Source organism: Mesoplodon bidens (genome assembly GCF_964165515.1).
Source record: "Mesoplodon bidens genome assembly, chromosome: 2".
NCBI classification, from domain to species: domain Eukaryota; kingdom Metazoa; phylum Chordata; class Mammalia; order Artiodactyla; family Ziphiidae; genus Mesoplodon; species Mesoplodon bidens.
The window spans coordinates 166,075,593-166,103,229 of record NC_138177.1 but is presented as its reverse complement, the minus strand read 5'-3'; the positions used below and the strand labels follow the sequence as shown (position 1 = coordinate 166,103,229).

Here is a 27,637-nt window from a genome sequence, read left to right as displayed (position 1 = left end):
GTCTAAAACAATGATCTGTCATTCCATGCAGCTTGCAAAGGGGATAAACTGTAAGGCTCAGCTGGTTCTTTGGAGCGGGTTTGTAAAAGGTTTTGAAGAAGAAAAGTGCTGTAGAGGTGCTAAGTAGCAGCCAAGAGACCAGGCCCGCTGCCAGGGGGTCAGGCCTGGGCCGAGGCGGCCGCGGTCTCGGGCTCAGGCCAATTTTGCAGCCCCGAGTAAACTTCACGGTTGCCCGCTCCCCTACGCGCGGCCTGGAGGGGACCGACCTGGATAGGAACGCCAGGAGGGAGGCGGCGCAGGCTCCGGAGAGGCGCGAGCTCCGGGCCGGGTTTTCCCCGAAGCCTTCGGTGGCGGCGCTGCCGAGCGAAAGCGGCAGAGGGCCTGCCGCCGCCGCGGCTGGTTCTCTCCCCTCCTCCTTTGTGAAGGGACGGGAGCGAGTCCGTTCCACGGCCTGCGCCCGCTCCGCGTTCCGCTCCGGGTTTGCCAGGCGGCCGCGACGGCGCTGGGTAAAATGGCAGTGCTGAGCCTCGTGTCGGAGTGAGGGGGACTCGGAGGAGAGTGGGGCGCTCTAGCCGCTCAGTCCGGCCGCCCGCCCGCTCGCCCGCCCGCTGCCGCGCAGCAACCTCAGCCCGCGCCGCGGCCGGGGAGGGGAGGCAGGGCGCCCGGCCCGGCCTACGCTCCGACTCTACCTCCCGGCGCCTGGGCTGCTGCCGCGCGCCCTCCAGCCCGCCCGTCCCGGGTCCCCCTCCCCCCGTTCCCTCCCTCCCTCCCTCCCCGCCCCCTCCCCCTCGCCTGCCTCCCTCCCTCCCTCCCTCCTCCTTTCTCCGGCAGCAGAAAGCGGAGAGTCACAGCGGGGCCAGGCCCTGGGGAGCGGAGCCTCCACCGCCCCCCTCATTCCCAGGCAAGGGCTTGGGGGGAATGAGCCGGGAGAGCCGGGTCCCGAGCCTACAGAGCCGGGAGCAGCTGAGCCGCCGGCGCCTCGGCCGCCGCCGCCTCCTCCTCCTCCGCCGCCGCCAGCCCGGAGCCTGAGCCGGCGGGGCGGGGGGGAGAGGAGCGAGCGAGCGCAGCGCAGCAGCGGAGCCCCGCGAGGCCCGCCCGGGCGAGTGGGGAGGGCAGCCCGGGGGATTCGGCCCCGGGGCGGGGTGGGAGGGGGAAAGAAGACGAAGACAGGGCCGGGTCTCTCCGCGGACGAGACAGCGGGGATCATGGCCGCGCAGGTCGCCCCCGCCGCCGCCAGCAGCCTGGGCAACCCGCCGCCGCCGCCCTCGGAGCTGAAGAAAGCGGAGCAGCAGCAGCGGGAGGAGGCGGGGGGCGAGGCGGCGGCGGTAGCGGCCGAGCGCGGGGAAATGAAGGCAGCCGCCGGGCAGGAAGGCGAGGGCCCCGCCGTGGGGCCGCCGCAGCCACTGGGAAAGGAGCTGCAGGACGGGGCTGAGAGCAATGGGGGTGGCGGCGGCGGCGGAGCCGGCGGCGGTGGCGGGCCCGGCGCGGAGCCGGACCTGAAGAACTCGAACGGGAACGCGGGCCCTAGGCCCGCCCTGAACAATAACCTCACGGAGCCGCCCGGCGGCGGTGGTGGCGGCAGCAGCGACGGGGTGGGGGCGCCTCCTCACTCAGCCGCGGCCGCCTTGCCGCCCCCAGCCTACGGCTTCGGGCAACCCTACGGCCGGAGCCCGTCTGCCGTCGCCGCCGCGGCGGCCGCCGTCTTCCACCAACAACATGGCGGACAACAAAGCCCTGGCCTGGCAGCGCTGCAGAGCGGCGGCGGCGGCGGGGGCCTGGAGCCCTACGCGGGGCCCCAGCAGAACTCGCACGACCACGGCTTCCCCAACCACCAGTACAACTCCTACTACCCCAACCGCAGCGCCTACCCCCCGCCCCCCCAGGCCTACGCGCTGAGCTCCCCGAGAGGTGGCACTCCGGGGTCCGGCGCGGCGGCGGCCGCCGGCTCCAAGCCGCCTCCCTCCTCCAGCGCCTCCGCCTCCTCGTCGTCTTCGTCCTTCGCTCAGCAGCGCTTCGGGGCCATGGGGGGAGGCGGCCCCACAGCGGCCGGAGGGGGAACCCCCCAGCCCACCGCCACCCCTACCCTCAACCAACTGCTCACGTCGCCCAGCTCGGCCCGGGGCTACCAGGGCTACCCCGGGGGCGACTACGGCGGCGGGCCCCAGGACGGGGGCGCCAGCAAGGGCCCGGCGGACATGGCCTCGCAGTGCTGGGGGGCTGCTGCTGCTGCTGCTGCGGCGGCGGCGGCCGCCTCGGGAGGAGCCCAACAAAGGAGCCACCACGCGCCCATGAGCCCCGGGAGCAGCGGCGGCGGGGGTCAGCCGCTCGCCCGGACCCCGCAGGTACACGGCTGAGTGGGGAGGGGGCTGGGGCGAGCGGGGTCCTGGGAGTGGGGGGCGGCGGCGGGGAGCAGGCCACAGCCGTGGGCTACCCCCAGTCCGGGGCCCCCACTGCTGGGGAGCTGCCATTGTCTCGCTCTTCCCTCTTAAAATGGCTGCCTGTCTGCCTTCCTCTCTTTCCCTCCTTCAGCCTTTGTGTGGGGCTTTCCCTGAGGTGTCTGCTCCCCTTCTCCCTCTACCCTGGTCCCTTCCAGCTCTGGGAGTCTTCCAGGGGGTGCGGAGCAGAGTGTGCGGGAAAGGGCCCGGCCCGGGGTGACGGGGTGCTGGGGGGTCAGGTTAGGGGTATAGGCAGTGCTAGGAGGTCTGGAGTTGAGTGAACAGTTCTTTGCTCACCTGCAGCTCCTCTCTGCTCCACCCCCCACCGCCCACCTTCTTCTAGGCCGGTCCCCATCTGTGTTTTCAAGGAGGGGCCCCTCGGGCTCGGGGGGACCTCGAGGGAGGGCAGGGGCCTGCTTGGGAGCAGCTAGAGGCCGGCTGCGGTCCACCCAGGGCAGCCCGGGCCGTCTCCTGTCTTAGTCTCCGTCGGCCCAGTGGCCTGGGCTTCTCCCTGGAAGTGCTGGTAAACAGCTGAGTGATTGGAGTAGTAAGTGCAGATTGCTTTGGTTTGGGATTTGAATTATGGAGGTAAAATCCTTCTGTCAAAGCCAGGAGACAGTTGGTCTTAGGTTGACATCCTATCTGTGATCTGATTGGCTCCCCATCTCCTGCTCTTGGCCATTTATAATTGCCTCTGATGTAATGGTACAACAATCCTGATGAGCTCATAAACTTTTACACTCTGCTTTTCTGCCAGTGATAACCCAAACCATCGCTGCCACTATCTGCCTTTTATTCCAGAGCTGAAATTGGCTGTGACCTTGAGGAGGGAGGTTTAAGCAGCAATACTGTATCAGCAGGAGCAGAGTCCCAGACAGGCTGCCCTTGTTACATTGTGCCCGAAACAAAAGAGGAGGCAGTGGCATTTTGCTTGTACCTTGGATTTATTTTGCTTGTTATGTTTTATGCAGACTGGAATAGATTCTGTGTTGTCAGAACAGTAGCTGAGTTTTTCTCTACAATGGGTTTGCTGTTTGTTTTGGTTTTGTGACTTTCCTGATGGTATAAATGACTTCTTTGATGGCTCTGAAGATGCGTTTGTCTTGAGTATTTTGACCCTGTTCGCTTTGCAGAATTGAAATTATTTTACTGACCGTTTTATTGAGTGGCAAATGTGGGATCTTTATCAGAGGGGGTAGGAAAAAACTTTCTGAGAACTGGAAGCTTTCTGAAAGAGAATTTCATATTTAGATGTTCTGTTTTAAGGAAGGCTGGCTTCATTCTTTGTTTACATGTTAACACTTTCTTTTGTTAATTGAACTTCGGGAGAGCAGCTCAATTTAAAGGGAAGGACATGTTTTTTGATCTTGAGAGGGACTGTCTCTTAAAGGCTTGGCTTGGTGAAATTTATCATTTGTTCCTGGAAATATCAAAAAGCCTAGTTTTCTATTTTGTCATCATTCATTTACAGCTTTGAAATAGAGGTCAACCAGTTTTTTTCTTTGCATTTTAAGTTCCATTTATTTCTATCTTCCAAGATAACAAAGATATGACCTACAATGATACTTAAGACTTGCTTAGAAATTACAACTTTTAGGTGTGTTTTTATGCATTCTATTTTATTTTGCTCTTCCTCTTCATCATGTTCTGTCGTCAGTGCTTTGGTCAAGAATATTGGGTATTCTTTGGAGTAATCTGTCTTTTCAAAGCAGGAAAAAGTCTTCCTTCATGTCTGCCCCTCTCCCAGCAGTACCCAGTTGTACCTTTGTCCTATGAGATTTTGTTCACATTTTGTTCACTTCGGCGGCCTAATTAGATGTATTCCCTCCCCATCTTAGAACTGCTTTTCTACTCTTATGTTGAGCTGGGAATTTTGAAAATATTTATGTCAGGTAGCAGGTTTAGAGGTCTGTGCCTTGACTCCATGTCTTCCATGATGTTCTACATCTGGGCAAGAAATAGGGGAATTTTAAATTAGATTCCTAGTGTCTGGAGGACAAATTTTGTCTTAGAACATCTTCTTCTCTCTGGGTCATTCTATAGTTTACCTCTTTCCCCTCATTTTTTCCCTTTTGGGGGTGAGGGGGAAAGGAGGCTAAGAAATTTACTTTTCTTAAACCATTAGATGAAATAATTTGGGGTAAGTCAAGGCTCATTTAAAAACAAAAATTAATTTGAATTCTTTCAGCTTGGGGATATTCAAGCAAATTTTTTTTTTGGTAAAACCAATTTTTGCTGTATAGTAATTTCTGTTTTTCAGTCATTAAACAAATATTTGAGCACTTTCTATGTACTAGGCACTATGTTCTGTGCTGGATAAATGGTAGGAAAGTAGATACAGTCCCTGTTTGGAAGCTTGTCTGTGCTACCTTTGTGCGAATTTTCTTATTCCCTTTTAACATTAACAGGCCTAGCACTTCACACAACATAGATTCCTGTCGGATTTCAGTTCAGTTGCCTGTTCTCCTGAGACCCAGAGCATGGGCTGGTGAGCATTCACTTGTAGAAGAGACAGTGCAACTTCCAGTTTTGTGGGTTGCTTCAGGCGTGTCATCTAGATGAAGGTTGTAGGTGGGTGGATTTCATTTTGAATTCCTTTTTGCTACTTAAGGATAAACTACTTGTCAGACCATGATGCCCTATTCTTAAGCATTCTTAAATAATAAGATCTTGGTTTGTCCTCTTCCTTCCCTAACTCAGTCTTGAATTAAGAGTTTTTTGCAAGTGATTCACTTTGTTACAAAGCAGAAACTAACACAACATTGTAAAGCAATTATACTCTAATAAAGATGTTAAAAAAAAGTTTTTTGCAGGGACTTGATTAACACAGCTAAGGTGGTAATGTTCATTTGACTCTGAATCTTTATGGAATAAAGATTAGGTATGTGTGTGTATTGTGGCTCTGTCTTTTTCACAGGAGCTGGTTGGATCCCATCAAACAAACTTTTCCTTTATGCCTTTCCATAAGTAGTATTGTATCTCAAGGTGTTAAATCCTGCTACTGATGAAATACTTTTCAGTCACCTATGTTCTTGAACCTCGTGTAAAGCATTTTTTTTTAGCTGTAGTACCTTGAGCTGGTAGACTACGCTCATCAAAGTAAAAAATCCGATAGAATATGTAGTCCAGGATCAAGGTGGATTTGATTGTAGAAGCTTGGCTGTTAGTTCCTGCTATGGAAATATCAAATGATATTTCCGACTCCTGGGAAACAAATACAGGAATCCTGGGCTTATGGGAATGCCTACTGGCAGAAATTCTGGGCTGGCTGAAACACAGGACTCTTGGAGCTCTCTCAAGTAGGAGGGATCAGGAAAACCACACTGAGACGGCACTAGTTGTGAGGGCTTCATGTTTCTCTGCTTTCCATGAGAGAACTGGGCTGATGAAGGTTGGGATGATGGTGAGAGAAGAGAGAAAGCAGTCAGGACCAAGGCTGGCTTCTTTGTATTGGGCCCTGTGGGGACGTTTTAAGGTTCCTTCCCTTGTGTGTGACAGAGTAACCATGACAAGTGGCACCTGCTGTAACAAGATGATTTGGATTGTATTAAATATTCATATGTTAGATTGACTCCTGTAGGGTGTGAAGTCTACAGTCACCCTTTTGCAAAGTTAGCGAACCTTATTGTATGTATGTATGTATGTATGTATTTATGGCTGCGTTGATCTGCGTGCGGGCTTTCTCTAGTTGCGGCAAGCAGGGACTACACTGCCTTGCGGTGCGTGGGCTTCTCATTTCGGTGGCTTCTCTTGGTGTGGAGCACACGCTCTAGGTGCTCGGGCTTCAGTAGTTGCATCACGCGGGCTCTAGAGCGCAGGCTCGGTAGTTCTGGCTCACAGGCATAGTTGCCCCATGGCATGTGGGATCTTCCTGGACCAGGGATTGAAGCCATGTCTCCTGCATCGGCAGGCGGATTCTTAACCACTGCGCCCCAGGGAAGTTCCAGTGAACCTTTTTTAAGATGCGGAAATAAGCTAACAAAGTAATGGTCAGGGTCTTTTCCCATTCCCATCCCCCCAAAGTTTGTATTGATTGGCTTCAAATCCCAAAATTCTAGAAGCAACTGAAGCATGCAAATATGGCTAAAATATGGTATTCAAAATAAATTGGCACTGAATAGTTCTTTCCTGCCAGTGAGATGGGATGATAAACTTGGTCTCTGAAATGGAGTCCTGATTCCCTTGGCTTTCATTTCTGGGTTTTTCCCTGTTTAGATTGGTCATTGTCATTACTGATGTGCACCGAGTTGTGTGTGAGCAGTAAAGAGCACAGGACTCAGAAGGAAGAGGAGCTTTGGTTCCACGTGCAGCTCTGGATTAAGCTGTGTGACTTTGGGCAGGGCATTTGCCTTCTCTGTTACATTTTCTCTTCTCTGGTAAAGTGAAGCTGGTGAACTGCATAACCTTCTCTGATGCTATACATCTGTCTGTGCTTCCATATCTGGCTTGTTAGGAGGGCAGCTTTTTCCTGTACCTTTTTTGATAGGGATCCTGAGACCATCTTTCTTTCCCTGGGCTCAAGGAACTCAAGGCTGTTTTCTCTTGAGGATTTACAGGAACAAGCTCTAAATAGTTGGGTGCCACTGTGGTCTGTGGCCCTTCACAGAAAAAGCCCTACCAGATTGTTTTGCTTTGGGACTGTTAATCTGTTTGTCATTAGTTATTCCACCTGGCTGGTGGTATTAATACACTAAACAGTAATTGAAAAATTAGACTTCATTAGAGCAAGACTTGGAAAATAGTTCCTTCAGAATCTCCATGAGGGGATTTTGGGTAGATTAGGGATGGGGTGAGGAGTGGATATTCATAAATTCAACATTAACACTGTTTCTTTGGTGGGGGGTGGATAGGAAGGCGGGGAGAGGTAGTATTAAGCTCTTCAGACTCTTCTGGTGTTTGGGCAGGTCTAGGTCTGGTTTGGGCAGTTGGTTGTAATCTGAGTGCCTGAACTTGCCCTGTAAGTTTTGCTGAGAGAGGAGCAAAAGTTCCTGAGACTGGAACAGGAACAGGAAAAGCAAAGCGTCTCAGGGTCAACTTCATAGGTGTATTGCCATTTCTCAGACCCCTGTTGTTTTTTTAAAATTATGTTGTGTGGTTTGCAGTTGGTCCTGGAAATACTGTTCTTTCGGCTGTTCTCCAGTATACCAGAATTTCCAATTTTTCTCCTCCTGGTTTAGTAGTTAAAAAGTGTAATTTAGGCATCTTAGAGGTGTGCTAGAAGGAAGCTTCCCTTTATGAAAGAGGGAAAAAGGTAGAGGGAAAGGTGTTTGATAATTCTTTGCTTGACACAGCAGCAGCTTCTCTCTGAAGGAACCAAGTGTTTCAGAGCTTTGTGTAAATACTTGCTGAGCTGTCAATATGTACCCAGGAGGTTTCTATAGTAAGATGTAAACGGCTCTATAGAATGTTTGACAGGCAAATTAATAAACAGTTTTCAAGCAAAGATAATGCTCGTTTCTTCTCACGTGGTGGAATAAAATAGCATTGGAGAAAAAGACTTGGGGGTAGGGAAGAGAGGGTAATGCTGGGGGGTAGAGGTGGGGGTGGAGAGCATGGAGATGAGAAGAGATTATCTAAAAGAGGTTTGAAGTGAAAAGATGATGCCCTGGAAGAGAAACCTCCCTGGTTCTGGCTCATGCTGAGTTCAGGGCACGTGGAGCCCTGTTTAAAATCGGTTGCAGTTTCAGAGTGAAAATAAACAGAAGTTTGGAGAGAAGGTCCTAAGTTTCAGTTAGTGAAGTAAGTGTGCTCCTAAAGCTTGGTTTATGAGACTGTGAGTTTTAAATTTAAAGCATTGTTCTTTCAGAACGTTTCTGTAGTTTGGTGAGATGTTTTTAGGGTTGGGTTTGCATTTTTGGAATACCAAAAAGGAAAAAAAAAATACTACAACTTCAGTGCTGTCCTCAGCCTCTGTTCTGCTTTGGCTCTCAGGATTATAAGCCCACTCCTCCAAGGGCCAGGTTTAATTTTTTTAAATTAATTAATTTATTTATTTTTGGCTGCATTGGGTCTCCGTTGCTGCATGCGGGCTTTCTCTAGTTGTGGTGAGAGGGGGCTACTCTTCATTGTGGTGCGCAGGCTTCTCATTGTGGTGACTTCTCTTGTTAGGGAGCACGGGCTCTAGGCGCACGGGCTTCAGTAGTTGTGGCACGTGGGCTCAGTAGTTGTGGCTCACGGGCTTAGTTGCTTCGGGCTTAGTGGGATCTTCCTGGACCAGGGCTCGAACCCGTGTCCCCTCCTGCCTTGGCAGGCGATTTTTAACCACTGTGCCACCAGGGAAGCCCGGGCTGGGTTTAATTTATATAGCTTTTACTGGACTCCTGTGCATCACTTATTTTTATATTAAAATTAATGCCCCAGGTTCCTGGGTCAGTACAGTGTTTGCGGACTCGCTAAGTCCTGCCTGAAGGGTTATGTGGGTAGATTCAATCTTTGTTTTTAAAATTGCCACTTTAGGATTAAAAACGTTTCTGGTTCTTCTGGTGAAACATTCTTTTTATGGAGGAGGAGGTATTTTAGAAGTGTTTTATCTGTCTGCCTATCGTACTCTCCCTTGGTAGCCTTGTGAGATGACCGGATTTACTTTCTCAAAGTCTCTTTTTAAACGTAATCCACTGACTCTGACACCAGTGTTCTTCACAAGAAGTGTTTTTTAGACCAGTCCTGGAAGTGCCTTTTTGACTCAGCATAGTAGTAGGGAGTACGAATGTAATTATGGCCCTGACCATAATTTTTAGTTAGGTTCAGCTAACTTACCAAAGGCTATCAGCTTGTTTTAAAACAAGATACAAAAACTTGGGTTGACACTGACATTGATTGCCCAGGCCTTTCCCCAGTATGGTGGTAGGGAGGGTATTAGAACTTCAGGCTTGTTGCTGAGAGCATGATTTCTAGCTTGGGGATCTGGAGATTCAAATGGGGGTCGGATGTAGCTCTTTGTGAAGATACCTACTAGATACTAGGGAGGCACTTAAAAGATAGAGGCAATATCTGCTTCAGAGGAATTTAGTTTTCTTGGGAAGCATGCTTATGTGTACACATTTGGAAAACTTGCAAAGCAGGGTTTTACAAATGGATACAGACCAAACTAAGTGTATGGGCTGAAGGAATCTGAGAATAAGGAGCAATCACATTTGGGCAGAGTAAACCTGGGACAGCTTTCCAGAGGCAGTGATTTGTGAAGTTAAATGTCCAAGAAGGGGAAAGTTAAAATATTAATTTGCTTTTTCATAATGCTACTCTGAGTTTCATGGGTTTTACAGAATTCAAATTACACATCCATCCCCAGACCTGTAGTTGTCTCATTCTGGTGACTTTGAGAATTTGGACTGTAACCAGTTCCATGAAAGAGAGTGGTTTCAGGGTCTTAGTGGTTCCTGTGGTTATGTGGGGCCTTTAGTACAAGCTGCCAAGTTCTTGGCTAGTTCAGAGGCTCTTTTGTAGTAATTTTGGGTTTGGAAGTTTGTGTCACCTTCAGAGTTGTGTGCCCTGGACAGCTCTACAGTGACAGTCGTTCAACTTTGGTGAGAGAGTCTGAGTTTTTTCTTTTTCGGCAAAGTTAATGACCTTTCTTAAAACAGGAGCCATGAAGTACCTGTCTGGACTCAGGCTGCTGCTGTTTCTGAAGGTTTGGGAGCTGTGCTCAAGCTGAGTTGCTTGGATCAGACCTTATATTGAGGGTTGTTGGGTGGGTAAGCCTGCACATATGCAGTTTGCCCATCTGTTCACAGAAATGGCCTTTAATATTGTTTTTGATGAGGTTGGCTGTGGCCAAGAAGCTCATAAATGCTGCAAACACATGCTTATTCCTTATGGGAGCCTCTGAAATGTAGTGATTTTGGTTTCTCTTTACCTGCTAGTCCATGTGTGATTGGATCACATGTGATTTCTGGCACTTTTCAAATGGTAAGTGGATGCTTAACAGCTGAAGATGCATGGAGTGTCCAGTACCAGGCTACTACAGTGCTTCCACCTGGAAGAGGAGGGTGGGTTACACTGTTCCAGTATAAAGATATGGAGTCTTGAATACAGATAGTTTGGAAATACCTCTTCTGCCATCTTTACCTTGCCATTCTGGCATTTTGCGAAAGTGAGTTTCCAGTAACTCAGAATTGGGCACAGTGGTTCACCAGCAGGTGTGTAGAGGCTTGAGATGAACTCCTTAGTCAGTCCAGGTTTTAAGGATCCAAGTTGGGGTGAATGTTGACTTAACTGCCTTGAGTATTCTTCCCTGAACTTGCTCTTCCCCCTATTTAAATGGATGGCATTAGTATTTATTGAATTTAAAGGGACATCTGAGTGAACTTTTATTTTTGTTAGTCATTTGTGCATACTAGAAGATGGTCTTGGGACAGGTTGAGTCTGTATTTCCCAGTGGCTTCTGCATTTTCTAAGGGTGGACTGCAGTGGGAAGAAGTCTAATGCCAAGAATGCATTCCAACATGCTGCAGAGTAGGAAATTTGATCCCTAAAATGTTGACTTAGTGTTGGTTATGGTACATATTAGAAATCACTCAGTAATCCAGGACAGATTTTTGTCGTCCTCCAGGAAGTTAATGTTGGTATGAAATACTAAGGGGCTTTGGGCACTGGGCTATGTGCTCTGCAGGCCCAGAGTGCTGCTTGAATACGAAGAGGAAATGTGCCATGTGCTTTTTTTTTTTTTCTCTTTTGCATTTGGGCTTCCTTATGGCTTCATTGCTTCTGGGTTCTTAAGTCTGCAATGTTAGGTATTAGACTTCCTCCTCCCTTGGCACTGGCATGTTCATGATTTTTTTGTGGCTCATCACCAGCAGCCAAGATTTTTGTATGCTTTTCCCTCTTAAACTTGTTAGCTTTCAGCTTGCTTGTTTATAGACGTCTCTGTTAAAAGGAACTCCCCCCTCAAGATCTAGCACCAGCATGACGGCAGCAGGGGAGTTTAGGGATTGGTGTGATATTTGAAAACCCATTTGCTGTGTGCTTAGTGTTTTTATTTTGCCTCCTGTTTTCCTTGAGGTCACAACTTGCATGAGTGCATCTGGGTCCAGCTGTTTATTCTCAACTGACTGGTGCCTGGTGTACTTTAACTTTAAGAAGAGTGTGAGTTCAGCCACGTGGTAGAGGATTAAAGGCTACATCGTGCTGGGTGCTTCCTTTTAGAGGAAACAGATATGTCTTTGGGCTCTTCTTGCCCAGTGATTTCCCCTCTCTCTCGGGTAGACCTTATTACAGCTTTCTGTTGTTGTTAGAGAACAAATCACCTGAGCAGAATGCTGGGAATTGGTTGCTCTTTGTTACTACATCTTTTCTGGTGAATACAGATGGCTTTTTCTCTTGCCTTTTGGACAAGATTCTGTTCTGGTTGGAAGGTGATGGAGCTTCATGGCATTAGTTTAGGAGTGTGAAACTCTTGATTCAGATTTGGATAACCTGCCTTTTGTTTCCAGACTTCTAACTTTTTACCTGTTTAGGAATCTGGGCTGCCAAAGATATTAATAAGGATTTGGGGATCAATTCTATAGGTAGTTTGTCCACAACTTTGTCCTGGGCCAGGGGTAGGCCAAGGACCTCACTGAGTTCCCTGTTTTCAAGTGATGGTGTGTTGGGGGTGAATATTAATGATAATTACCATGTAGTTGAGTACTTGCTACATGCCAAGCACTATGCTTGGGTCTGTCCATGAATTTCTTTATTTAATCTTCACAATCATGAGAGGTGGGTTCTAGAGTTATTCCTCCCACTTTACAGATGGGGAAGTAGAGTAAGAATGAGAAATTCGCCCTAGGACAAAAAACTAGTAAAAGGTAGAGTTCAGATTTGAATCAAGGTTTGTCTGATTCTCCAGAGCTGTGTAACACTATAAAATACTAAGTTTGCTTCTCCAGAATAAATTATTCAAGCACTAGACCTCGTTGGGACATTATTTTTTGCAATAATCTAGAACTCTTTTTTTTTTTTTTTTAACTATTTATTTATTTAGGCTGTGCCAGGTCTTCATTGCGGCATGCGAGATCTTTAGTTGCAGCGTGCATGTGGGATCTAGTTCCCCGACCAGGGATGGAACCCGGGCCCCCTGCACTGGGAGCTCAGATTCTTAGCCACTGGACCACGAAGGAAGTCCCTAGAACTCTTAAATGGGGTGAAAGACTGAAAAGCCTTTAGTTACAGTTTGACATTATGCCTAGATTTCTGTCCCATCCATCTCTTCCATTTAGAATTTTATTTAGGTTTTTGATGAATGTCTGTATGATCCCGATGGTAAGAATTGGCAGGATTTGGTCCTTAGGCCCTTTTCTCTTTGAGAGTGGGGATAGAGGTAGGATTCAGGCTCAAAGATAGAGCCCTTCACTTTGACCTAAATGAGAGTAACTTGCATTATGAAAATATTTGCAGAGTGATTTTACTTTCTAGAACTTGGAGCACTCACTGGAGAGATGAGGATTATTGTCTTAATTTTCCACTTCAGGGAAGTGAACACGTAAAGGTTAAGTGCCTCACACAGTTTCATGTCAGAGTCAGCTCTAAAAGCGAGGTTTAAAGTTCCCTTAGGCTGTGTGACTTCAGGCAAGTCACTTCTCTGAATCTGTATCCTCAACTTTATGATAAGGAAAAATATCTACTTGCAGCTGTAGTAAACGTTAAATAACATATATGTAAGTATTACTTGTTATCCAATAAAATTTGAACACAGCTCCTAGTTGGTAGAGGCCTCTGCTTGAGAGGGGGTTAGAATTGAGTGGTTAAAGACAGACAGCATTAGTCTGTGCTGAATTAAAAGCTATCCCATAGTTTTTACCTGGACCCATAGCATTTTTACCTGGGCCCTGTTTAGAAATGCAAATACTCATCCAGACCTACTGAATCCAAAACTCTGGCAGTATGTTTTGACAAGACTTCCAGGCCACTATAATGCACACTCAAGTTTGACAACTACTGGATTTATGCTCAACTAGGCTACAGAATATATCTGAAATACCTGAGGGGCTTCTTCCAAATTATACCAAAGGCTAATTTTCAGATGTATCTGCCCTTCCCATGATGTTGAAAGTGTGTTATTGGTTGGAGAAAAGGTTAAAAGTGCTAGGGGTTGGGGGAGAAGAAAGAAAATACTTTTGAGATGGATCTTCTATACAGTAATGACAAACTCTGTTTGTTTATAGGACCTGGGGACTCCCTGCCCTCCACTTCTCTTTTAGCTCTTTGGTGGCGTAGCATGAGGATGGTTCTGGTTTGATGAAGGGGGAAAAGCTCATTTTAGGGTGGTGGCCCATGGTGGCCTCCAAGTATGACCAGTTGAGAAAACTGCCCAAAAAGTCGTTCTTGAAAATGCTCCTCAGAGGCTAGTATTTGAAACCTTAATTAAATGCCATGATATCCTTTCTGTTCGTTGATGGCCAGCTGATCTGAGAATCTGGTGGTCTCCGAGTAGACCATTCTTAATGACTTCCCTCTATCTCTCATCCCCCACCCCTCAGTGCCCCAGTGGTCACCTTGAGTTTTGCTGTGATTCCTTTCCTTGTGTCCCTTGTTGTGAAGTCCTAGTAAATAAACCCTCTAAGAAGACTTCTGACAAGTTACCCCATCTCTGAAGTGGATGAGGTCTCTTTGAGGAATGGACATTTGAGCCAAAACCTGTCCCTAGTTGTATGACTTAATAAGGATTGTGCTTGGCACAGAAATGGAAGTTACAGAAATGGTCAGATAATAAACATTAATAATGCAAAGACCAAGTGGAGAACCAGTGTTGTAGTTCATGGGGGCTTTCTGAAAACCTGATGTGGTTTCTGAATCCTTCCCATTAAAAACATGTTTCCTGTACCAGACCTCTTTTCCCTCCTGCCTGAGAAGGGAAGCTGTGATCACTGTGACCTGGCTGCGATGAAGGCAGAGGCTTCCAGGAGGCAGTATGCTGACAGTTTGATCTGTGATTTGATATTTGTATGTACAGACAATACTCTGGTAGTCATATGTTCCGTGTGTGTGTTTTTGTGTCCTAGGCTCACTTTATCATCCCTCTGCCATTCAGCTTTATTTTCTCTCTGTTCTTGTTTTTTTCCCTTTTTCAGTCTTTCCTTTGGTTTCTCACTCTGTTAGTAGAATGCAAAGCACATGGAGACCTCAGTAACTTTAACACACCAGAGCTGATAAAATGTCTTAGGAGAACCGGAGAGGCAATTTATACCACTTTCAGATCAACATCATTTCGGTGAAGATTCCTGGTATCTGCTTACCTCTGTTGGAATGGCCTGGCTAACTAGAGGCAGGACGTGTCTTTGTCTAATAAACTAAGAAACAAGTTTCCTAGTTGATCTCTCCCTCTTCTCTTTTCTCACCTTATTGCCTTTGGTCTGGAGACTTTCTTAGCCCTCCTTAATCTGTTTTGGGGGTTCTGTTGGTCTAAGATTTGTAACATTCTTGTTTTTCTTTCTAGTCTGTGATTTGAATTTTCTGCTTTCCCAGTGCAGCTTTGAATTGGCTTCTTTAAAACCCCTACATAAAACCTCAAGTGACCAATATGTGGTCTCATTATGGTATTTTGGGTTAAAATAAAATGAGATTGAGATTGCCTTATTCAAGGCACACAGAATTTCCCTTTGGTAAATGTGTCTGGGTGAGTGAACACAGCAATCTCAAAAGAGTGTATGAGCCAAAACAGACTGGGAGGGGGTACGGATAAATATTAGCTAGATTTCCGTAGCTTAGCATGCCAAGTATTCATCCCAATTTGATTATACTGGCCAGAGATAGCAGGAAAGACAGCTGGTAACTTTGGTCTAGTCTCATGCATTTCTGGTATAAATGATGAAGCCAGGCTCTTCTGTACGCATTTGTGTGGACAGTGGTGTAGAGGAGGTTGGTACCAATGTACTTTTGGAGCTCTGAAAAGGATAGGAGAATCTGTAGTACTCTATGGCTTTTCATTCAGGGAACTGCTGACCTTAAAAAAACCTGAGGATTTGGAAGCATCTATAATCTTAATAAGGTTGGCTGTGCCCTTGGCCATTCTTTAACTTATTTTATTGTGCCTGTTATAGTGGACATAGGGGGACCAAGGGAAAGGCTGGCATTTTTGGGAAGTGGTCCAGGGCAGCCCTAGGAATTAATGAAAGTGCCATGGCTGCTGCTTCTCAGTGTCTTTATCAAAATATAGTACTTGATTGGATTGATTACAATCAAAGCATGATGGCAAACAGATTCCCCTACTGCATGTAAATCAAGTTCCTTCAGCTAAGTGATGTCACAGAAACCTTTTTCAGTATAGAAGGAAAAACTGGCAGAATGTAAAACTGTGCACTTAGAGAAATTTAGAACCTTTTTATATGACCCATGCCGGACCAAGTTTGTAGTTATAGATAAAGTAAAAGGAATGGGGGAAAAGAGAGCTTTTTAAAGGAGAAGGCACGGAGGCCTTAAAGTTTTTTGGCTAGAAGCAGTTTTTGCCTTTGCCTTTTTTGTCTATTTTTGAGCAGTTATCTGTAAAGCAATTTAACATATGGAAGAGGGAGTAGTATTTTAGAAACTAGGTCAAAAGAACTAGGTGTGATTTAGAAGTGTTGTCTTTACTGAAAAGTTGATATATACTCTCTTGGGTAAAGCTCTGTTTGAAAGGCTATGTGACCCTTGCCTCTCCATGTATCCCTTAAGTGTACCATATCAATTTCTGATAAATGACAAATAGGTAGGGAAGAAAATGTCTAAACCTACTTAGTGCTTCATTCTTAATCTACTCAGTTGGGCTGTGGTCCATCCACAATAAGGTCCTTTCCCTAGTAGAAGCACCAAAGGATGGTTTGTGGGAGGAAATACTTTTTTCTGATGTCAACCCATAACACCTCGTGTGGGTAGTCAGGTCTGTATATTGTTAAGTTTTTAATTATTAAGCATATACTGGAAGGCAGTATACCAGCCTATTTTCCTTGTATACCATCAGGTTTTCTTGGACTTTGATCATTTGCCCCATTTCTCAAGAATTTTCAGGATAAGAACTTTTTTTTAGCTCACGTAATTGTCCAGCCCTGTTACTGAAATATTGTCTAATTTAAAGCATACAATAGTTGGGACTTGCCAGTGTAAGAAGTCTTGTGGCAAAACTTTTTTTGAAAAACCTGTGAGTACCTACCTACCATTTGGCAGTTGCTTACAGTAATGTAACAGCTACTTAATGAGCTTCTACAATGTATCAGGCAACAGGATTCATAATGCCATGGAGTACTTTCTAGTAGGGAAAGATATAAATAAATAATTACAAATAACTATATAATTGTAATTAATGCACTGGGGAAGTACCGCCTTCAGTAAATTATTTTCCAACTATTTCATAAAGTGAATTTTTATTTATGATTACCTTGGCTAGTGGGTGACTTTGTACTGTTGGGCTCTTGGGATAGGTACCAGTCACTTCTGATTCCCTTTCCCATCACTGCTCCAGGGTCAAGTGTTACAGGAAATTCTCCATCTCATATTGGACTTGTAATGGGCTAGAGTCCATTGTTTCTCAGTGAGGCTCTTCTTTGTGTGGAGATGCATTGCAGGACATTTGACATCCTGCTCCCCAGGTAATAAATGCCAGTAATACCACAGAATCGCTGTGATAACCAAAAAGGCACTTTCGTACATTTGTTTCCAAACGCTTCTCAGGGGCTAGTATTGCCAAGGTTGAAAATCGTTGGGCTTTACTGTCAGGATTCTTGGAAGGAGCTATTGAACAAATTCCTTTGGGAGAATAGACTGAAAGTAGGTAGAGCTTGAGAACTGGACTGGTCAACCCTTTTGGTGTCTAACTTGTGTGTGTGTGTGTGTTTAAGTCTTATTTTTAAAAAATATTTATTTATTTTTGGCTGTGTTGGGTCTTCATTGCTGTACATGGGGGCTACTCTTCGTTGCAGTGCACGGTCTTCTCATTGCGGTGGCTTCTCTTTGTTGCAGAGCACAGGCTCTAGGTACATGGGCTCAGTAGTTGTGGCACACAGGCTTAGTTGCTCCACGGCATGTGGGATCTTCCTGGATCAGGGCTTGAACCCACGTCCCCTGCATTGGCAGGCAGATTCTTTTTTTTTTTTTTTTCCTGCGGTACGCGGGCCTCTCACTGTTGTGGCCTCTCCCGTTGTGGAGCACAGGCTCCGGACGTGCAGGCTCAGCGGCCATGGCTCACGGGCCCAGCCGCTCCATGGCATGTGGGATCTTCCCGGGCACGAACCCGTGTCCCCTGCATCGGCAGGCGGACTCTCAACCACTGCGCCACCAGGGAAGCCCGGCAGGCGGATTCTTAACCACTGCGCCACCAGGGAAGTCCTGTAGTATTCTTGTTTTTTAAGTGGGTATTTTGAAACTGCGTTCAGCTCCATTCTGCTTTTTCTCCTGTTGAGTATGGAGAGAGGGAAGTAATTTATTTGATTGTTAGTTAACTTCTAGTTGACCATTTTGGGTTTCTGGTCTTGAGTGTGTGGGACCAGACCTGGGTCTGGTTTCTAAGCGTTATTGCTTAGAAATTTGGGACTTGTGTAGGATGATAATAGCTAACATTTTGGGTGCTGGAGGATATAGCAATCAAACAGACACATACCTTGTATTCTAGCCTTGTAGCTTATATATTCTAATGTAGGATATAGACTTTAAACAAGATAAATAAGTAAAGTTTAGCATATAGTATGCTTAGTGATATGTGCTCAGGAGCAAAGTTAATCAGGGATCAACTATAAGAAGTGTGCAGGATTGAAATCTTAAATGGGTACACCAGGGGAGGCCAAAATGTGATATTTGATGTGAGAGAGCTATACTAACACCTGAGAGAAGAAAGAGTATTCCAGGTGGAGAGATGAGTGAATACAATGACTCTGAGGCTGGAGCATGTCCAGCTGGTTTGAAAAACAATGTTTCGTTTTAATGTATTAATTTATTTCATTCAACCCTGAGGGTGCTACTACTGCCCTCTCTATTCTGTTGATGTAGAAACTGAGGGACAGAGAAGTTGAAGGCATTGTGGAGGCAGAGCTCTTAGGACTTACTGTGTTGAACCAAAGCATTTCCTCTCAGCAGGAAAGAGGTGAGGAATTGCCAAGACCTCTAGAATTCCACTTTCTCTTTCACAGTCCCCTTTCTTTTCCTCTTTTAAAGTAGGAAAGTTTGGGATGTCTACCTTCCCGGAGTTTATGTTCTAGTCTAGGATACAGACAGTGAACAAGGTAAATAAGTAAAGCATATAGTATTGTTAGTAATAGGTGGTCAGGTGAACAAGACAGTCGGGGATTAAGTATAAGAATTTGGGAAATCTTGGCTTTGAGAATGCTGCTTATTTGGGAATCTGAGGTCCATTCCTGGGTTTTCTCTATTGGCCAGGCACTGCCCTCTTCAGACCATAGGTTGGCTAAGGAAGCTGAACGTGCATCTGAGTTCTAGAGTCATTCTGTGCTGGAGATGGGAGGAGATTTGGAGGGAGGCCATGCAGCCCAAATGCTCCCAGACTGGACACGAGAATTGCCTGAGGAGATTCCTGGCCCCATCCCAGAGCTGCTGATTCAGAATCTAGAGGGCGGGATTCAAGTGTGTAGCTGAGGAGGTTAGGTACAGCCTGATTAGTGCCTGCCCCACTCTCCCCAGTTGGTCAGAGAACTGGGATTGAAACTCAGGCATTCTCTCAGTCTAGTGTACTCTTTTCACCGTGTTGTAATGCTGCCTTGCTCTTGAGATTAAAAAGTTGTAAACAAGGGGATGTTTAATTTTATCAAATGGCATTTCATTCTTGTTTAATCATTGTCTTGGGGCCTTACTGTTTTATATATTATATACCTTGGTTTTAAGTAGTACCTGAAGAATTCTTTCTCAGGAAGGTATGTGTCTTTCTTAGAGGCTTTTGTAATTCATTGGAAATTGGGAGAAATTGGTTAGCTAAGTTTGGTCTTCCGAAAAAGTGATCATTTTTGGAAGAGCACTTTCTCTTTGAAAGGTGGCTAATGAAAATGCTCTGGATGAGAAGAACTTTATCATTTGTTGGGGAATTTATTACTTTAATGCTCTACTTGCTTTATTTGAAGAGCTCTTTCAGGACCCAACGAAGAAATAAAGAAATGCCAGCCACCTGGTTGTGGTTTTTCTGTCACGCCTCTTCTGGGTGGACAGCTGCGAGGTGGTTATTACGGTTGGCTCTCATAATTTGTTTGAGTTTTGTGGAAGATTCAGTGACTTTTCCCCCTTTGGTCTCTTTTTTGTACCCTTAGTGAGTTTTTTTCTGATTTTCTGGTCTGGAAGGATGGAGCACAGTAGCCTAAGTATCTCTGAGCTAGGGAGAGAGCCAGGCATCTTGTCTTGTTCTCTATCACTTTAGAGACAGTGTGGGTTGGAAGGTCCTGAGTCTGCTGTCAGGTTGCAGCCCCTCCTAGGAGTTCGGTCAGCTTGGTGCTTCAGGTCATGTCTTTGAAATGGGCTCTTTCTTAAGGCTGCAAAGGGGAATGTGCCCTGATCTTCAAGAATCATTTCTGTAAACAGAATGGGGTAGATAGAACTTTTAATTGACTTTGGGTTTTTTATTTATATTCAACTTGGACACTTACGGAACTTTTTTTTTTTTTGCGGTACGCGGGCCTCTCACTGTTGTGGCCTCTCCCGTTGCAGAGCACAGGCTCCAGATGCACAGGCTCAGTGGCCATGGCTCACAGGCCCAGCTGCTCCGCGGCATGTGGGGTCTTCCCGGACCGGGGCACAAACCCGTGTCCCCTGCATCGGCAGGCGGACTCTCAACAACTGCGCCACCAGGGAAGCCCTCCACTTACGGAACTTTGAAAGAATTTTTTAAAAAACTGTCTCTTTCGGGTGGTAGTTGTAAACTAGTTGTTGGTAATTCTTCTCTCACCATAGGCATGTGACCAGGTTGTTGAGAACTGGAATGAACTAGAACTAAAATGAAAGAATTGTTTTCAGTCTCTTGTGAAGTAGAAAAATGGGGTGTGATTCTCAGGTTATGAATGATAAGAAACATAGGCTGAGTGAGTTGATCTCCTGGGTCAGGTGTTGGTATATCTGATGAGAGATTTTTATTTTCTTATCATCAGTATAGCTTCAGGAAATCGTTAGTGATTTCTCTGATGAGGCCAAATAGGAAGTGAAGAATCTCTTATTATTCTGGGTCACATAAACAGTGGGCACATGACTGTTTAAATGCAAAACAAAATGAAAGGAAGGAATCTCCTTTTTTGGTGGTGGGGGGGGGTACGCGGGCCTCTCACCGTTGCGGCCTCTCCCATTGCGGAGCACAGGCTCCGGATGCGCAGGCTCAGCGGCCATGGCTTACGGGCCCAGCCGCTCCGCGGCATGTGGGATCTTCCGGGACCTGGGCGTGAACCCGTGTCCCCTGCATCGGCAGGCGGACTCTCAACCACTGCGCCACCAGGGAAGCCCAGGAATCTCCTTATTTTAGGAGGCAGGGTCTGGGGATAGAACTAAACACAGGTTTCTGGGCGGTTTTTCCTTGATTGGGGTTGTGCCCCTGGACCAGTCTTCAAAGCCATGCAGTGTACTGGAGGAGTGAGAAGAAACAGGACGAGGATACAGATGTCTGTGTGGCTGGGGAGGGGGGCACTATGAGAATGATTTATGCTGGTCAGCTCACGTGTATCGGGGTGCAAAGGGTGGTTCTCTCTATGGAATCTACTCTGTCCTTCCTCAGATCTGAGTGTGGGGCCACGTGGAGCTTGTGGAAAGCTGAGAGCACGTTGGTTGGGAGAGGCCTTAACTTTTGTATTTATCCCTCCCTGGAATGCTCCTCAGTAGGGGAGCGTCCCATAGGGGAACTGGATCAACAGCTGCCGCCTGTCCCTGTAATCACAGGAAGCCAAGGCTGGGTGCCTTTGTATGGGAGCTCCACAGCCAGACAATAGTTTGTGCTGGCGGGGCCATGTGGCGAGTCACGTGACCTGGGGCTGTTTTCTGCCGGGGTCCTTACCCATCTGTTCTTTCGGCTCTTTCTGGGTTATCAGGCGCCAGTCCAAGTCCTCCCAGGCAGCCAGCTTCATGGCCAGAGATTACGAGCACTAACCTTCCTGGCAGGGGTGGTGTGGCTTCGCGTTTATGCAGATTAGCCATGTGTTTCTCACTTCAAGGCGTTCCACAGGAAAAGCCTTTTCCTGTGTTTGGCTCTCAGTGGGCGGTTCCCTGCTTACTGTACTGGGACTCAGCAAGCAGCAGGCGTGCACGAGAGGGATCACAGTACACTGGCCCCCTCCCATTCCACCTCCAGTGCTACGTCACCACAACACAACCGCTCGAGCTCTCATACTGTTGGTGTCATTCATTCGGTGCCAAGATTGCTTTAAAAAATTCCCTTGGCCCCAGTTCAAACAGGAGTACAGCTGGGATGTGTTAGATTTTAGGCAGTCTGCCCTCAATTTGAGATGAGTTATAAATAGCAGTGCCGACTTCCTTAACTACCGCTCTCTGAGGTAAAATGCAGGTTAATTACTGTGGGAATCAATTAGGTGGTTCTTTTGGTTAAAGAGCCTGGGATGCTTTTTTTTATTGTTATTATTAAAAGTCATACAACAAATCTGGCCAGGAATAAATTGAAAGCGCAATGAGTAAGAAATAATATTCTAGGTTTCTACTGGCCTCAACTAGTTGGCATTTAGGGTGACAGGACAAGTGGTAGTCAATACTTCTGCTTTCTGATGGACACATTTTTGGCAGCCCAGTCCATCTCTCTCCAGTCATGTTCTTGCTGGTCCTTGGGTACCAAATCTTGCTCCTTTGGTTTGCCACACGGTCACTTCCTTTCTGCATCTTTGGATTGGGACTGAAGCCTGGAACTTTCCTCAGTTGGACTTTTATTTCAAGAAAATTAAGAAGTTTCTCTTTCCTGGTGCCACTGCATGTGGTGTGGTGCATTTCGGTGAACAGTATCTCTCACTTTGAAGTTGGAGTCCCTGGCCCCGCCTTCTCTGCTCTCTTCTCAATCAGTTGTGATCAGAAGTTGGAGAATTTGAAGTCCAGTGTGTTATATCTCAGCAACCCCTTAGGTCGTTATGGCTTTCCTTGGTGCAATAAGAAGTTGTAAGGGATTCCATTAGCCCTCTGATCTGGAGGGGCTTTTAATTCCATTTGCTTAGAGCAGGGAAACTCTGTGCAAGTGGTTAGTCTGTAAGCTGTTTGTTCTGAATATATTCAAAGGGACCAGCCTGCTAGGCATCGTTGCCTTTGATGCCTAGGGAAACTGCAACTTTTGATGCATTTCATTTGGCAGGCAGTTTGTAACACGTCCAGTGATCTGGAAAGAGATAAGTGGTGAATAGAGATGGGGGTTTTCTTATGGCTCTTTTCCTCTTTTTTATTTTTATTTTTTATGAATGCAGGAGAGTATATAGCAGGGGGCCTGACTTCCCTGATCAAGGGGGCAGCATTTTCCTCTCAATTATGTGTCTTTGTGGCAGAGCCTTTGCTTTTGAAGTGTAATCACAGTAATCTACTCCTGTGGTTTCCCATTGAAGGGATTTCCTCTCTGTCTTTCCCAGAGTGGAATCTCTGGCTCTTTGGTGTTTCCCATCCTCTGCCTTTTCCTTGGTGCCTGCAGACTGCTGATACTGGCTTTTCTATCTTGTATGTAGTAGGGCTTTTTCTGGTCTGAAATTGCTACTTTCCCAAAAAACTGATTAGTGAAGATTTAAGGCCCCTTCTCTGTTATGAAAGATTGGAAGATGACATTTCATCTATAACTGCAAATTACAAATCTTTCACAATGGTTTTAAATGTCAGAAGTGTGAGTTCAGTCCCTGCCTACCTCCCCTTCTGATATGAGCAGATGTTTAACTTTGACATGAGACCAGAGTAATCTGGTTGAACTGAATGTATTTTACTTGCTAAGCTGTGTATTCCGTTTATTATAACCCTTTAGTGAAGGGAAGGGGTCAGAAATCTGATGTCCAGGAAAGGGAAATGTCTTAATTTCATTTTTTAGAATAAGAATTTTTTTAACTTGCATTTATTTTTAGTCTGCAAGGAATTTCTAAAGTTAACTTGAACCCTTTAGTAGCTGTCCTCAATTGGGAGTGCAGGCACCCTGATGTGAGAGATGGGGCGGGGGTGGCGGGTAGGGGGCAATAACTTGCCTTTAGCCTTTTGTTTCTAAGCAGTGTGTTTGTGGATGCCTGTGTGGTTTGAAGACCTCTCTGGTTATAGGAGAGAGGCACTTGAGGATGGCACTTAAGAGTCTCCTCAGAGGTGTGCTCATTCTTCTGCGACTGTTTGTTCTACCCTCCCCTTTGCTTTTTCAGTTCAGTCCCCATTTTTTTCTGCCCTCAAAGTCATAACCTGGTTTAGGGTTTAGGGGTGTCCCTGGCCCTTTGGATAGGTGGTTTAATCTAGGCTTTCTTCCCATAGTATCCCCTACCCACTTCTTAAAGTAGGGCAGCCGGGCACAGTGAAGTTCCTGAGCCCTAGTTCTGCACTTGGGGTCTTTGGGGGGACTTTGAAGATGAAATACCTGATCTCCGATTTCCGAGAACTTAGTCTCGAGAGATGCAGTCAGTTAGCTGGACAACTAAGTGCTAAACCTATGATTCTGACTGCTTTTACAATAGGACATTTAGAAGTGTGAAAGAACAGAATGTGCTAAAGAAGTGGGAAGTGGCTTCATGTTGAAGGGTTGGGTTTCTGCTGGTGGAAGCCATTGTGGACAGGAGGGCAGGGCAGGGTACTATTGCGTAGAGCTGGACATATGGGAAGTCTGGCATGAGGCTGAAAAATGCGTAGAACCGGAGCACTGTGGCACACTTTAGAGCCAGGCAGAAGCATTATTTATCGTTATTGATAATAGCTACTATTCATTGGGCGTTTAAGTACCAGGCACTGTGTGAAGTGTGTTATGTGCATTTTATGTTTTTTGTTTTTGTTTTTGTTTTTTGGCTGTGTTGGGTCTTTCATGGTGCTCGTGGGCTTTCTCTAGTTGCAGTGAGCGGGGGCTACTCTTCGTCGCGGTGCGCGGGCTTCTCTTGTTGCGGAGCACGGGCTCTAGGCGCACGGGCTTCAGTAGTTGTGGCACGTGGGCTCTAGAGCACAGGCTCAGTAGTTGTGACGCACGGGCTTAGTTGCTCCGCAGCATGTGGGATCTTCCTGGACCAGGGCTTGAACCCGTGTCCCCTGCATTGGCAGGTGGATTCTTAACCACTGCGTCCCCTGAGAAGCCCCAGTTATGTGCATTTTAGTTAAAGAATTGATGTGCTCAAGGTCAGACAGTGATAAGAGTTAGGATTTGAACCCAAGTCTGTCGATTTATTACTTTCTTTGCTCTTTCTGTTTGATACTGTACATGATGTAGTAGGTAGGAAGTTTGGGGCTGTTGTTGAGCAGGGAGAGGTGAAAATGATCTGTGAGTGTTGCTCTAGAACTGTGCAATCCAATATAACCACCAGCTACATGTGGTTATTTGAATTTAATTAAAAGTAAATAAAAAGAATTCAGTTCCTCAGTCACACTAGGCATATTTCAAGTACTTAATAGTCACACAACACAGAAAATTTTATTGGGCAGTGTTTCTCTAGATCACTGGTTCTCAGCTAGTAATATACATTAGAACTAGGGAATTTCCTGGCAGTCCAGTGGTTGGGACTCGGCGCTTTCACTGCCGTGGCCTGGGTTCAATCCCTGGTTGGGGAACTAAGAACTAAGATCCCGCAAGCTATGCATTGCACCCCCCCACCCCGCCAATCATCCAAGGATCTTAAGGGATTTAGGGGGAGGGAGCCCAAGCCTTTCTAGACCCACTAAATTGGAATCTCTAGGGAGAGGCCCAGGCATTCGTGAAGCTTCTCACATCTGATCTGTAGTTAATAGCTGCTGCTCTAGAAGCTCCATAGTAACCATGGTAATGACTGTCCCTTGTGTGTTGAGGAGATCTAGACTGACAGAGATGCCCAGAGTGGGCTGGTCTCTGTTCATCAAATGTAGTCTCTTCACCTGGGGGCCACATGGACAGCAGCTGCAGTCTAGGATAAGATGAGGATCTCCTTGTTATTTGCGGCATGACGTGGCTGTGTAAGCCCCTGAGCTCTTTGTAGGAGAGAATGGCGATGTTTTGGCTCCATTGCCAGGTGTATCTGGAGAAGACCACATGCTATTTCTTACTCACTAGTTCGGTTGTTGAATTTGAACTTCCTAAACAGGCCCAAAAGAATCCACGTGGCTCCTAAGTTATGATCGGGAACGTTATTGGAGCTTCTGATACAGAGGCAGGTCTGGGCAAAAATTGTTTTGTTATGATTGTTGGAAATAGCACTTTAATAATATTGACATGTAGTAGTGATTTGGGACACGGTTTTACTATGATTCTCGTAGCTTAGAAACTTGGGAGGTTTCATTGTTAACCTTTTAAGGTGAGATTTCAGCTGCAGCCTAAGAGAGAACTTTGTTTCTTTGTTTCTGCTTTTTTTCGGTTAGTATTTAGAAGAATAGTCTCTGTGGCTTTTTATCTTATCCATTTTCCTCATGGCAGCTCGACTTCCTCATTATTATAAAACACTTAGGTAGTGTGCTGCAAAAAAAAAAAAAAAAGTGTGTGTGTGTGTGTGTATATATATATATATATATATATGTACAGAGAACCAATTGTTTGAGTGTTCCCCTCCCCTTATTTTGGAGGAGTTTGTGTTGTTGTTTTTTTAAGGTTAGAATAATTTATTAATTATAGAATAATAGAACCAGAAGGGACCCCAGGTGTAATCCAGGCCAGTGGTTCTTAAAGTATGGTGGTCCCTGGACCAGCAGCATCAATATCACCTGGGAACTGCTATAAACGCATATCTTAGGCCCACCCCTCAGCCTACAGAATCATACTCTGGGGATGGGTCCCAGCAGTGTGCGTTTTAACAAGCCCTCCGGGTGATTCTGATGCATTCTGAAGTTTGAGAACCACTGAATTCCTTAATATCTACTCCCCATCCCCAATTTAAGATTCAGTTTTCAAGTTTTACGTCAGGTGCAGGCCTACTCGGCAACTTGGGTGTATCTATTTAAGTGCTTAGAGGTACTCCCTCCTTCCCTTCTCACCACCAATAGATATAGGTAGGCATCTCTGGGAGGGGAAAGTGTGCTGGGCCTCTGTTCTGCGTAGCTCCAATAAGATAAAATTATGTCAGAAAGTGAATGAGTTGACTGATCCTGTTGCACCACAAAGAGCTGGAAGTTATGTTTGTAGCCAAATACCTATGAGCTTTGAGGTTCCATTATTGGTACCTCTGCATCTTGTTTTTTAGAGAGACATAATCTCTACCTGCTTTACACCCTCAAGCTCTTGAATATTAAAGGAGGTGAACTTTTCAGTTGAGTTGTACAAGGCTCTAAGTAAATTCAGGGTCACAATTCCCTCAACAATTGTAACTTAGCTATGATACCCAGTTGGAAGAAAGCATAAATTTAAGTCCTCGTGCCATAGCACAAATGGGCTCTGGATGTGCAAGGAAATAAGTTTCCACTATTTAAAGAATAAAAACATCTAGATGCTTGTGTATTTGAATTCCCTACCACAGTATTAAAGCATCAGTTTTGGTGTTATTGAACAGGATCACGGCAGAGTATAGCAGCACCATCCCCTCCCAGCTGAAGGGCCTTTGTTCTCATTTTTCTGTACCATAGAGTACGTGTATTCATTGCTCCACACCTGGCCCGTTCCTTGGATCTCAAGTAGTACCACACTTATAAAGTAGTATATAGCTTAGAAGATGCTTTCACAAACTGGTGGTGTTTCCATTTTACATATGACAAAATCAAGGTTCTGAGGAAGGTTAAATGACTTGCTCAAGAGTTACCGGGTCTATACCATTACTTTATTTCATAGTAACTGTTTTCCTCTGTGGTATACAGACCTGTTTGCCAAGTTTTGTGTTCATTTTGGCTAGAGGACATCAAAGCTTCAGGTTAATGAAATGCTCTTTATTTTGTAGCCATCCAGTCCAATGGATCAGATGGGCAAGATGAGACCTCAGCCATATGGCGGGACTAACCCATACTCGCAACAACAGGGACCTCCATCAGGACCGCAGCAAGGACATGGGTACCCAGGGCAGCCATATGGGTCCCAGACCCCGCAGCGGTACCCGATGACCATGCAGGGCCGAGCGCAGAGTACCATGGGCGGCCTCTCTTATGCACAGCAGGTAGATGTTGACTCCGATTACCTTAATCCTTGTTGCTGTCCAAGATCTGGTCTTCAGCTATAGAATCAGAATGTGTCTTTGGCTTCCAAA

General features: G+C 46.2%; 1 protein-coding gene across 2 annotated transcripts in view; it reads left to right on the top strand.

Annotated features, from left to right (window-relative positions):
• The first annotated feature begins 478 nt into the window (after positions 1-478).
• Positions 479-27,637, top strand: part of ARID1A (AT-rich interaction domain 1A) — a 71,409-nt gene continuing 44,250 nt past the window's right edge. Inside the window, exons 1-2 of one of the 2 annotated variants that reach the window (XM_081217718.1) lie at positions 479-2,342; positions 27,335-27,547. In XM_081217718.1, coding sequence (XP_081073844.1) covers positions 1,206-2,342; positions 27,335-27,547 — 1,350 coding nt within the window. In that variant the 5' untranslated portion in view covers positions 479-1,205. The remainder of the gene's footprint in view (positions 2,343-27,334; positions 27,548-27,637) is intronic. The other variant, XM_081217717.1, reaches the window with a different exon arrangement.